The sequence below is a fragment of the Pleuronectes platessa genome, chromosome 9 (assembly GCF_947347685.1).
Source record: "Pleuronectes platessa chromosome 9, fPlePla1.1, whole genome shotgun sequence".
In the NCBI taxonomy this organism is placed as follows: Eukaryota; Metazoa; Chordata; class Actinopteri; order Pleuronectiformes; family Pleuronectidae; genus Pleuronectes; species Pleuronectes platessa.
Genome location: NC_070634.1, coordinates 24,145,416 through 24,158,778, shown reverse-complemented (window position 1 = coordinate 24,158,778; position 13,363 = coordinate 24,145,416). Strand labels below are relative to the sequence as shown.

The 13,363-nt window shown below is 44.9% G+C and overlaps 1 protein-coding gene across 1 annotated transcript in view; it reads right to left on the bottom strand.

The window, feature by feature from the left end:
* The window catches only part of lrrc7 (leucine rich repeat containing 7), a 30,132-nt gene continuing 16,769 nt past the window's right edge, over positions 1-13,363 (bottom strand). Inside the window, exons 20-33 of the mRNA XM_053430942.1 lie at positions 12,818-13,312; positions 12,412-12,636; positions 12,099-12,303; positions 11,576-11,926; positions 10,950-11,195; positions 9,842-10,054; positions 8,450-8,611; positions 7,505-7,624; positions 7,194-7,404; positions 6,539-6,696; positions 6,281-6,397; positions 5,174-5,266; positions 1,202-1,276; positions 1-21 (exon numbers count right to left, since the gene is read on the bottom strand). Coding sequence (XP_053286917.1) covers positions 1-21; positions 1,202-1,276; positions 5,174-5,266; positions 6,281-6,397; positions 6,539-6,696; positions 7,194-7,404; positions 7,505-7,624; positions 8,450-8,611; positions 9,842-10,054; positions 10,950-11,195; positions 11,576-11,926; positions 12,099-12,303; positions 12,412-12,636; positions 12,818-13,312 — 2,692 coding nt within the window. The remainder of the gene's footprint in view (positions 22-1,201; positions 1,277-5,173; positions 5,267-6,280; positions 6,398-6,538; positions 6,697-7,193; positions 7,405-7,504; positions 7,625-8,449; positions 8,612-9,841; positions 10,055-10,949; positions 11,196-11,575; positions 11,927-12,098; positions 12,304-12,411; positions 12,637-12,817; positions 13,313-13,363) is intronic.

The window sequence follows — 13,363 nt, the reverse complement described above, 5'->3', positions numbered from 1 at the left end:
TCATCCAGCTAAACTGTAAATCTGTGGAGAGAAGATGACAGGGGGGGGGAAGCACATGAGAGGGAGGGGTCTGCTAGCAATCATACAGCTGCAGTGAATATCAATACAATGGAAATGGACTTGATTTATTTTGATTGACAGAAATCATCACGCAGCTACAGGAAGTGAATTTTCCCTCGGGGCTGAAATCGAATTTCAGCATCAGCATGATAATTTGTGTCTTTGGCAACTTATAATTGACTAAATGGAGTTGTCTGATAAATCTCAGACTTTTAAGGACACATTTAACCTAAAAAAAAGCAGCTTAGGATGAGTTTGATGGTTCATGATGTGAATGTGGAGACTGGTCCGTCTTTTATTCCCACTCCTAATCCTGAACCTCTGTTCTTGCTCTGAGCGGGTAGGATCGGTTAAGAAGACCTAATTCAAAACCAGCGTTTATCTCCATTATTCAGTCAGAAACTTTTACAATATGAAGAATTCTAAACATGGGCTGTGTCCGAAATCCCCAACTCATTCACTAGTCACTATTTTACTACATAGGGTATTTTATATAGCGCCCTATAGAGTAATTTGTACACTTAGTATTAATACTTTTAGGGGAAAACACAGCGAATGAATATCTTCAAATGTAAAAAATAAAGTTGTTTGCTGCAGTTTGTGCTGTGACGTTTCTTCACCACTAGATGTCACTAAACTCTACACACTGATCCTTTAAGTTCTACCCTGACATCTCATGAGGTTTTTTAACCCTTAACTAAAATGAACCCTTACACCTACGACTCAAAAGTCCTCTTTATTTCAGGTCACTAATAAATGACGAATGAGAGAGAGGATGTGGGGGCCATGCCAGATTCCATGAAATGACAGGTACACACACGCAGGCAGAATATACAGGCAGGAAAATACCATTAAAACCAAGTGAGGCAGCTAAAAGGTGGCAGTGGGCTTCTGTTGAAGAGCCCATGTGTGAGAACACTAATCTAACTGAACCAGGTGACGTGCAGGATGACTTGTGTTGTCCTGCTTTATGCTCTGCCTCCATGTTTGTAAGAGAAGGGGAAGGCTGGGAGGGCAGGGGGATGGAGGGAGGGCAGGGGATGGATGGAGGGCAGGGGATGGATGGAGGGCAGGGGATGGATGGAGGGCAGGGTGTTGCTTATTTTCTGGCCCGTTAAATGGCGATTGCTGTGGCCGTTACCTGCAGTATCTTGTCTCCAGGCTGCAGGGCGGAGGTGGCGGGCCCGTCATGCTGTACCCTAGTAACAAAGATACCCTATAAGTCAAAATGATACACCGTTAGGACGACACAGGGACACGATGGTTTAGAATCTTTGCCTTTCTCATTCTCAGCTCAGTAGCCACCCACCCCCCCACAAAATAATTAAAAACATTTCTGCCCCAAAGAATTTGGAGAGGCATGCAAATGTTGCTAATAAAACTGCTGAAAATTCATAATTACAAATTTTAAGCCATTTAAGGTACTTGGGTTTACATTTGCTCAGCTCTTTAAGTAGAGATAAGGACTTGGTTTATGTAGACATGATGTTAGAAAGAGATAAAAATGTATAACTACAGTAAAGGGGGAATAGGAATTGCTGTTGGATGAGTTCTGACTGAAGGGGAAAGAAGTAGGTCACAGGGAGGCCAGAAGATATTTCATCCCCCCCTCTTCTTTTTGTTTTTGTCTTTCCCTCGATAACCCAAGGCAGAGATTGTAAAAACACCAACATCTTTTCACCGGGAGCTGAAAGATGTTTTTTTTAGGACACACAGAAAGTGTGACACAATGCAGCCGGATCGACTCAACATGTGTCAACAGTGTTGTGCACGTGTTGAAGACACAATAGTGAGTTAAACAGATATAAGTGCCAGTTAGCCAAGAACGACGTGATGCAGTGACAGTGCAGCAGCACCTACATACTACAGTCAGAGTGAGAACAGGAACACACACACACACACACACACACACACACACACACACACACACACTTCAGAGAGTGCACGTTTTAGAAGAATTAGTTATTGTTCACGGTATAAAGCGTTTTTATACAGTGAGCCTCATACAAGTACACAAGCAAAATACTTCCGATGAAGTGGCCATGAATAATAATTTAGTGCACAAAGTGGCAGATAAATCCAATTTATTTATAAAACATTGACTTCAGTGATTATAATTTGGATGTGGCCACTTTATTACTTATTACCGCTCACATATGGAGCTCACTGTACATCACACATGAGTTTGTTAGCAGCTACAACCTGAGCAGCGTTAGTCACATCAACCAAACATGTACAGATCATCGAAGCTGTTTCACACAGAGCAGCAGCCTCCTGCAGAAACTTCAACATTCATTTATATGCATTATATAAATAAATGATGAATTCCTCAGAGTATTGTTTGACTCAGTTTGATCGCAAGCACAGAAACTTTTTCTTTTTACACAAGTGCAGACAATATTAGTTTATGAGTCAAAAGTAAAAACTACAATACTGAGGGTGAAGTTTTTGGAGCTCAGCGATAACACGTACACACACTTGACAGTTGACAAGTGTGTTTGTTATCGACAGAAGCTCAGTGTGCAAAGACAGCGTCGGATTCACTATCCAGGAGCAGAAAATCTGATTTTTCATACTTTCAATCCATGTTCTGCTCCTTCAAACTCTGACTGCTGGTCCTAAACTGAGTGAATCCATCAAAGCCCGGGGTCTCCCTCCTCCAGCACTCGCTATCAGACCCTCAGTGTCACAGCTCATCTTCAGGTCAAACATATAAGATGCAACCCGATACTGACTTCTGGATCTGGTTTTTTACAAAGGTTCTTTCATTGTGAAATCTAAGTTTTGGAAACTATCAGACATAATGTGGCACAGAAACTCTGTTCTCTGAGTCATTTGTTTCATAAAACTTCAATTAAACTAATTTGGTGCTTATTAGATTATGAAAATATTAAATGATAAAAGCCAAATTTAGAGGCGAAACTAGAACAAAATGCAACATTTTCCATAAGAAAACAAGAAAAACCTGAAAATTATGAGTGACATAACAGGCTCTCCAATTCAATCAGACAGTTTGCAGATGATTCTGCTCCATGGGCCACAAGTGCACAAGAGATGGTAATAATAATAATCGTATTCATTAATAACAATTGTAATGTGCATTTATAAACAATTACCCAAACTATCAGGGCCTCAAATATCAAATAATCTTTTGTCTATTTATTTAAAAAAATTACAAACTTATCACTTCATATTTTCATGGTACAATTAATCATTAATTAATAAAATTAGTTTCATGTGAAACTCGTGATATAATAAAATATAACATTAATTTAAAACCAAGTGTTTTACAGATACATCAGTCATTAATTATGTGGGAACAAGTATATTCCTGAGATAAATCAGAGGAGGGGTGCAGGCAGTAACGCCGGCCACAAGGCGGAGACACAATCCTGTTGAACAGTTGTGTTCGGCTCTCGAGGTCACAACCACAGATGTGTGTGTGTGTGTAAAATGTATCAGTCAATCTTTTAACCTTTGAGTTTTGGTGTCTTCCATTAATCACATTAAGATGACATTAGAACAATGTGTGTGTGTGTGTGTGTGTGTGTGTGTGTGTGTGTGTGTGTGTGGTGGTCTTCAAACTGGATATGAACGTCCACTGTTACTAAAATAGTCAATAGTCAGTGAAAAATAAATTAGTTCTCGTGAGTCTGACGATCAAACCACAATGAAAGGCATCAGCATCTATTTGAACTAAGAGCTGACGACTCAGCTCCCTGATAAGACATGAGAGAACGCTCTGATGACCTCACTACTACGTCCAGACTGGGAGAACCTCAGAGCAGACACAAGGTGACCTGGTGCAAGGACGTGGGATGATTTCTAGTATCTTGGTAACTTTGTCAAGTTTGAAAGTCAAATATCCACCGTGATATCGTACTTTGTGCAAAATCCACATTAGCTGACATCACTGCATTTACCGAGAGGCTCAGAAGCTGACTCACCATCATTGTGTTTTAATAGTAAAGCTGGCAAAGAAAAGTGACGTAATTATTTAAGAAAACATTTAGCAGGATCACTGGAGAACCTGCTCGTCTGCATCGACTCCACTCGCCGACCGCTGTGACATTAATAACGGACAAACTGCAGCGGCAGGTGGGAACTTTATGGATTCGACAGGAGACAGGAAACACTTAATGAACCCATGGAGTCAGCAACTGAGTCACCACGGTCCTGTTCTCCAGATTAAAGTTAAACGATGAGCTGACACTTTCTATAGCATCACCTCACACCCACGACTCAAATCAATTCACCGTTCCTCACGCGGGACGTGAACACAAACTCCTGTAGGCTTCGTTCTATTTTTAGACCGGCCGTCTCGTCAGCTCCTCGGCTGCTCGAACATCTGAAGCCGAAGCAAGTCGGTGAAGAATCTGTCATACTTCCCCGTCCCCGAGATCAAAGTCTTGCACTGTATCTAAAAAAGAACAATCACCCACGGTGTCCCAGAACCGAGCAGCCTTCCTGAAATAGCCCCGTGTGCAGCCTCGCTCCTTTTACACTGTAGAGCACAGCAGCGTGTTTCTAGGACGAGCTGCCATGTGCAGGAGGCCTGAGGGATGTGAAGCCCCAACACACAGGCACGCAGTGACAGACAGCAGCCACACACACAGGTAGAGATGAGGGAAGTGTCAGGCCCGGCTTGTATTGAGACGTTACGCCTGCACGTGAGCAAGAAGCTATCGGAAAAATATTCAACTATTTAAGTTTTCCTTTTTTCTAGAGACCTTGAGGAGCCTGTGATGTTGAACTAGAAACAGAAAATGTGTCTGTGTGTGATGTTCAGATCCATAAATGTGTCGTTGAGGATCAAACAGGTGCTTTTATATCACGTTGGACTGATTTCATCCTCTCATCTCGTGTTTTTATAGTGTTGAGTTGTGTTGTATTTTACAAATGTACGAGAAATCAGAGTCTACGAGTCGGTTCAACTTTTGTTTATCGCAAAGCAAAGTTAACCAAGTCAACTGCCCCCCCGCGGCTCGACAGACACAACAGAGAGAGGCGAACCACTGCGGTAACGAGCAGCAGTTTCCATGGCAACACTGGGGTAAAGCCGGAGGGGAGGATGTGATTGGCTGGCGGGCGGCCGGGCCGGGTCGGGTCGTACCATGTCGGAGGGCTTGAAGGGGTTCCCCTGGCCACTGATGCCACCAGAGATACTGAAACCGAGACCAGGGTTCTTCTCTATTCTCACACACATCTAGACATAGGAAAGAAAGAAAGACAGAAAGAGGAGAGAAGAGAAGGAAGACGACTCAAAGTGAAATACACAGATATGAAGAAAGCATGGAAGAGATACACAACATGTGTGCAACAGTGGAGGAACATTTTAAATGTGATGTGTGACATGTTCAGGAAGCTAAACTGGAGGTCGTCAGCTCTCTGGCAACAACAAGGGAGCCACAAATATCCTTCTCAGAGATTTTCTGAATGGAATTAAGTCATCTCATAACCAGTTGATCCATGTGGTGACCTCCAGTTCCCACCTAAACCAGTACAGTGCTCTGTGATCTGTAAAGCTGAGGTAGAACTACATCTCCATGTCCTTTTCTAAACCTGTTGAAAGCAACTGCTGCTGCTACTGTGATTTATTTTGTCTCTTTTAGTCGATCTTATTTCATAGACGTCATCTGACATCATCTCATCCTCTTTGTCAAATCTGGTGACTGGAGCCTGACCAATGTGGAGTTTAGGACCCAATGCCGACATTGATACTGATTAGGATTTTTCAGATGTTGCTATCAAACGCTTATAGTTAAAGGTTCAGTGTGTATGATTTAGTGACATCTAGTGGTGAAGTTGCATATTGCAGCTGAATCTCCCTCACCTCCCCCTCTCCTTTCAAACATGAGAGAGAACCTGTGGTAGCTTCAGTTGTGATACAAACTCAAAAGGGGTTTAGGTTGTCCAGTTTGGGCCACTGTGAAAAAACATGGCGGCCTCCGTAGAGTGGACCAGCAGAATTCATCAGAGTATTCTGCTTTATTACCATCAGTTTCCAGTGTTATTGAATGGACCCACATCCTCAATTCTAATGTCCTTTCTAACCTAGTTAAAATGGGGCTGTCATTAGAGCACAGCCCCATTTTCAAACAGACCTCCACGATAGCGTTTGCAGACAGATGGAGAGAAAGACAGAAAGACAGACGGAGGGACAGACGGACAGACAGACAGACAGACAGACAGACAGACAGACAGACAGACAGACAGATACCTGTTCCTGGAAACCATCCGTGCTCTTCTGCCCTTTAGTCTGCAACAGGCAGCGAGCGCTCTGAGGCCGCGGGTTGGTGTGGGTGGACATGATGACCTGGTTACTGTGGACCATGCCCTGGTTACTGTGGACCATCCCCTGGTTACTGTGGACCATCCCCTGGTTACTGTGGACCATCCCCTGGTTACTGTGGACCATCCCCTGGTTACTGTGGACCATGCCCTGGTTGCTGTGGACCATCCCCTGGTTGCTGTGGACCATGCCCTGGTTGCTGTGGTACTGGGGGTTGGTGGCGGGCAGGGAGGGCTGATGGGAGCTGTGGGAGGAGTGGGGGTTGTACTGGGGCTGGTTCCCGGACGGGGACAGGGCCATGGGATGGCCGCTGCTGGAGTAAGGCTGACCAGGGGAGGGGAGGCCTGGACAGAAGGAGAGAGAGAGTGAGACTGAGGTAGAATCTGACTCCATATGAGATTAAACAGGAATTTAAGAGAATAAACAAAACAAAATGTATGTTACAGCGTAAACCACAAATTATTATCATTCATTTATATGTTTTATATTTGAATCAATTGATAATGATGTCCATAAAATGCCAGTAAACAGTGAAAAATGTGTGTAGCAGTTTCCTGAAGCCCGAGACGGACAAAAACTGGATGTGTTTGACTTTTTCACCTTCAAAAGTTTCAAAGTAATTGCTGCTTATTTCTAATGGATCCATCGACTAATCATTGCAGCTCCACCATTAGTAAACAACATTTTCAGATTAGACAGGACACGAGGGAACAGCTAATGAATGCTAACGATGATGCTTGGGATGATAATGTTTAACGACCCTCGGTTCAAATCCCTAAAACCTATCGAAATTAAATTTTCTAAATTACATGTGCACATAAACATATTGTTTAACATTTACCTTGAGACATGTTGCCTTGGTACTGGCCAGGCCCCCCAGAGGGAACCACTGACAGGGGCATCCCTGGTTGGTACTGGTTTCCCTTACTCATCATCCCGTCGTAACCCTGCGGCCCGACCACGCGGTGAGGCGTGGTGGAAGAGGAGGAGGAGGAGGAAGTAACGATCATGGTGTTGTGTGATTGGTGGGACGTGTTGTGGGAGTGGGCGCTCTGGGGAGGCAGAAGGGACACGCCCACATCGAGTTGAATTTTAATGACATTTTAAATTTCTCCATTCCCTCCCAACAAACCCCAAGGTCCAGCCGTTCACCTTTTTCATGAGGCTGTCGGGTGGTACATCTCTCCTGCCCAGTGAGTAGGGAGCCCACTGGTTGCTCCCTGACACCCCCTCCTGGTCATTATCCAGCATGGCGGCTTGCTGAGAGGGGGTCTGTGAAAGAGAGAGAGACACAGGCAGAGAGACGGGGTGACCCTCTGTGAAAATTTTACTTCAGTCACTTAATTCAAGTATTTACATTTCGCTGCCAAAGTTTCAGGCCTGGTTGAGTGAACGTTAGCAACATTAGGGTTTGGTTGGTTTGTATGTTTGTTTGTTAGCACGTAGAGAAACACTATTGCCCCAACACCTGGTTAAAGGATGCGGTATGGGTGGATCTGGATCAGGGGGTGGATCTCAGAAAACCAATCATGGATCATAATAAGAAGCATCAGGTTTATTTGGGAGACCGACTTTTATGAGTGTGTGTAATTTGGTGCCTGTGGTGAAAAGATGTGATGAGTGCTTTTTCAGAGATTGTAAAATGTTTCCCAGTTAAAAAATGCAAACAGTAGAGAAATAAAAAAGAACCATTATAGTTAACAATAAAAAAGTAAGCCAGCTGCATGGAGCAGACAAAACCAACAGCTCCATAGGTCGGACAAGAAGACGAGATAATACAGAAGAGCAATTCAGAATGAATTACCTTCTATTTCAGTTGTTTTGGTAACATTTCTTCATTCTTCACTATCAATCAGATTAATGAGACTTAAACACCAAAGTTGCATCAGACTCGCTGATCCGTTCAGGTTGAGAAGTTAGAGAAGGTAGTTGTAATAACCGGGGTCACACTGGCAGTAATGGCAGACAGTTAAATAATAGTTGGTGGTAGCTGAAGCTGGGTGACGAGGTGTCAGTGGCAGCTAGTCTCTATAATTACCTATGTGAGCAGTAATAAGGAGAGTACCAGGGGTTCATTGTTCTCAGAGGGATACTCACGGCGGTAGCAGACGGAGGAGGCGGCAGTGGCAGCCAGCGGCCAGCAGGGGGCTCATGCTTAGTGTTATTGTAAAGGTTAAAGTTCAAAGTGCTGCTGCGCCCCTGGGTGTGACCCTGACAGAGCATGCCCAGCGTGAGCGTGTTGTGCTTTAGGACACCACTCTGATTGGAGAAGACGACATCACATGACATGGGTGAATGTGGTGGGGGGGAGGGGAGGGGAGGGGAGGGGAGGCGGAGCCAACACAGCGGGCTGCAGCGTGGCGACAACACACTGTGAAGCTCCACAGACGAACAAACAAACACACAAACAAATAGGAGTAACATTGATAAAAACAACAACAACAACAACAACAAGAGTGCAGAGTTGCTGAAAGCACAGAGAAATGTTAGCTAGTGGTCGATACAGTACACACAGAACATCATGTCATACAAGCAACAACTGGTGGATCAGTTCATTCCAACAAGAGTGTGTGTGTGGGGATTTAAATACACAATAAGCCCAATCCTTCACTGGAAACTGATAATTACAATAGTTTGTTACGGTATTCCAAGGCAATCTTTTAGCCTTATTATAGAAAATGTCAAACTTTGCCTGTCCCTGATCAGCAAATTCAAGAGCTATGCCAAATTGGAGTTCAGTTAAAATTTAAAATTTATCTCCAGCAGGAAACTTTTAAAATATGAAGAATTCCAAAGAGAGCATAGTGCATTTGTTACAGCAGCAGCAGCAGCTCTTCTTTTTGGGTTCAAATTTGTTCATAAATGATTTATTTCCATGTTTTGGAACAAAGACCTTTGTATATTAAATATAAGACTATTAAATGTCTTCTAGGCCTTTTTTTGAGGAAGTTGAGTTTGAAGACTTTTACAGACCTGCTTACATACAGGTAATAGCTTTGTTTAATCTTTAAATATACAAATATTGACAAGGAAAGAGTGTGCAACAATTAGTGAGATTTAAAAAGGGGCCAGCTGCTGGTGTTGTCCAGCTGCCTGTAGTTTCATGTAGTTTCATATCCAAAATAACATGAGAATGATGTTGCATACAAGTATTCAAGTTCCTCTAATCTTGATGCATACGCTGCCCTGCAAAATATCCTCCTCTTTTATATGTATCTCAAATTCACTGCACAAGATCAAATTATTGTCACGATGCATATTGTTGCATCGTGTTTCGTGACTTGTGGATTTTTCAGCACACATCCACAGTAGTGAGAGTGCAGCAGTTCAGGCAGACAGAGCGACACACATGCAGCCGGACACATGTCTGATCAACCTTACAACACAGACTTACACAGATACAGACAGGAAGGGCTTCTGAGTGCTGTATGTGTGTGTTTGTGTGCGTGTGTGCAATCTCCCTTTTCAGTGTACGGTGCACTGACGTACCCTGTCCAATCGCTTGGCCTCTATGTGCCTGAGTAGCTGCTGCCTCCAGTCTGCAGGCATCTTGGAGGTGATGTCTTCGGGTTTCAGTTGCACCCCAGGTCTAATTTTGATGGTGTCGTCTAGTGCTTTCTCGGGGCAGGTTGCCAGGGTGTAGTCAGGGGGCATCTTCTCCAGCAGGGCGGCCATGGTGGGACGAGCTGACACTGGACGTGCCTGAGGGTAACATTTTTATATCTGGTGTATTTGTGTGTCACTCATAGTGTCCCAACCAAAGGCAGGTTGTCTTAACAACTTAATAAGGTAATGATATGTTGGTAATATGCAGGTCATCAGTCAATAGTTAGATTTTTACCAGCACCGTGGGTTTACTGACGGACTATACAACTGCCATTACCATCCCTGAGCCAAACGTCTAGTACTGCAGCCGCTGTTACATCCAGTAACATGACATTTTGGAAAGTTTAAGCATCCTGAGGCGTTGTGAGGGATAAATGGAACGTGATGATACCGGGAAGACAAGCACAGAGACTACAAGAATAAGAGCGCAGTCAGAAGTGTTCGTGTGCAGCTCTTAGATTCCCTCCTGCGCTCTTCTCCTTCATGCTGAAAGGTTCCAGATGAAGTGCATTGCTCATCTAATCAACTCACTGCGACTATTTTGGGAAAGTTTAACATGGGGCAAATTCATTGCATCTCAAAGAGATTATTTATGTACTTGGGATTACCTCGAGATCTGGGATACGACTGAAGCCAAGAACACCTGTGCTACAAAGCTTAGCCTGCTCCTACAAAGACCTGGGCCCGGGTAATTAGTGGAAAGGCAATATGTAGAACTAGGTCCTCGTACTGTATCTCTACAACAATTATACCCCCCTATAAAATGACCCAAAAAAGCCTTTTTATTTTATTTTATTCGACTAGGAAAAGATAGTGGTTAAGTGAATCCAATGTTTTCTGTTGTTAGAACACAAACCCCTGTTTCTGGTTGTCAAAGTTAAATTCTTTGTACCACAGTCCAGTCACCCAAGCCTTTCCTTCATTGTTTAACTGTAAGTTCACTGCTAACATGTAAAAGAGCCTATGATACAGAAATATACCATCAGTCTACCTGAGATGCTCCGTAGGTCTCAGTGCTATAGCTCCTGGCAGACAGGGGGCGTCGCTGAGTCAGGCTCTTGGTCGGGTAACCGATCATGGGCTTCTTCTGCTCCTGGTAGGTAGGATAGTCGTCATCATAGCGACCGTTTCTCTTGTTGTGCATCATCTGGCCCTGGCTGTCGACCATGTTGGTGAGAGCCGAGTGCTCCATGGGGCTGGAGTAGGCAAGAGCCCGGCTGTAAAGAGGGGGGTCGGCCTGAGGAGAGGAGATGACAGACATCTGTAAAGGTGCCAAACTCTGAACAAAGAACCAGAACAACTATTTGAGCCTTTCACTGGGAAAAAGAGAACTTTTGACATTTGGATATTTCATGCACTGTCACAGTTGCCACACATGAAAACATTGTAGCATAATAGTTGCTGATATATAACACAATTATAAACAAACGGGTCGGGTTACATTGTTTTGTAAGAGGTTACGTGTTTGAAATCGAGAAAAAGTCATGGCTGCTTGTGGTGGACTGATAGGTAACTGTCAGCTATAATAACAAATGTCTCTATGTCATTACTCATTGTTAATGGTCGGAGTAACACACACACACACACACTGGTTTGGCAGCGCACACTAACTCCTACCTGCTGTCTGTACTGAGCCTCCTGCAGCGCCTCCTGCTGGGCTTCATGGACTCTGCGGAACAAGGCGAGCTCTGTGGAGCTCACCAGCGAATCCGCTCTCCTCAGAAACCCTGGCCTGGAGCGCTGCGTTGGGATTGGCTGCTGCTGCTGGCTGGGCGGTCCGTCCTGGCTGATTGGCGACTGGGGGAAAGAAAACATCTCCAGCGGGGGATAAGCACGATACCGAGGGCTCACCAGCTCCTTCGGTAACGTCTTCCCTGGCTGGTTTAGGTATTCCAAGGCCTTGGATGCATGGTTGGAGTAATCCGGTGTGTTGGGGAAGGGAGGAGGGACCCGACGGTCCATGGTCACCTGGTTGGCGAGAAAGGTTTCCAGTAAATGCAAAGTTGTCAGGATTCAAAACAACTGATGTTAACTCAGAAGAAGACTGTTTGTAAAGTTACTATGCTACTAGGCTACAAGCTAGTAGTGTAAACTCTAGTGTGAAGTTTATTATCACGTTCTTAGGTCTACTGCTGCTAACCTGGGGATTGTAGTTCTGGTCAAAGTGGTAGGCTTTATGTGGGATGGCAGGTTTTTGGTTTTGTCCGGAGAAGCCCAGCTCATCATCTAACATGGGGGCCGATTGTGATCGGGCCATGTTGGTCTGCTCCATTGACCCGGGTAGATCCGGACGGTCCAAACTGGTCTGCTGCTCGATGGAGGAACTGTAGCTGTCCATCGGAATACTGCAGAAAGTCAAGTAAGAGAAATCCTCTTCAGCAGGTGCAACTTTCACCTGACAAAATATCTGATGATCTTATTGCAAAGATAAGTAATCATGAAATCAACCCTACCTGTAGACCTTATAGGAGCCAATATCAATCTCATCTATGCTTTGGGACTTCTTGAACTTGGACCTCGTCTCTTTCATCATGGGGGACAGGCGGTCCGAGCTTTTGCTCATCACCACCGTCACCTTGTTGCCCCCGCTGACGCTGAGCTGATCCTTCCTGTTCTGCTCGCCCTGATTGTCGTGGTACGTCCAGCTGCCAGGCATACCCCCTCCTCCTTGGTCCAGCCTTGGAGCGAAAAGGAGAAATCAGGAGGATTAACCACTCAGCTAAAACAGTGTCACTGAGTTATCACATATCTCTGAGAAGCTTGAACCTCCATCCATAAAAAACTAATTCAAATGTTGCAATAATGATTGAATACCTAATAATCTGCGTACCCTGGGGTCATGAGGTCTTTCACATGAACACATACCTATCCTTACGGTCGGGGTTTGGGCTGGAGGAGGGCGTCAGGTCCAGTTTGGATGGAAAGGCGGTCCTGTCCTCCAGCGGGCTCGGAGTTCGGGTCCAATTCTGCCAAGGATTCTGGGAATGTGCGGATTGTGGGTCATTGTCTTGGGGGGGACGTTGGTTGCTGTGGTAGGGCAGCGTCTGAGTGTCCAGCTCCAGAGGAACTCCTACAATCCGCTCTTGCCTGAGGAGTGGGCGGCGCCCATGTGTGGACTGGCTGCGAGGCTTGGAGCCCAGCGAAGGGTTTCCCTGACTTGTACCGGACGAAGGGTCCAAAGGAGACTCCTCGGCATCGAACCCTGTGTTGTCGTAGTGAGGAGCCTCAGCCCAGTCGAACGGCTCGCTGAGCGGGCGTCGATCACCACGCTGCTGCAGGGTTCCCGATGGAGGGGTTTCTCTCTGAGATAGCAGGGGCTTGGAATCGATGGGCTTAGGGAACGATTGAGCCAGTCTGCAAGGACAAGAAGATATTAAGCGCTAATTAAGCTGGAAAATAATAAAC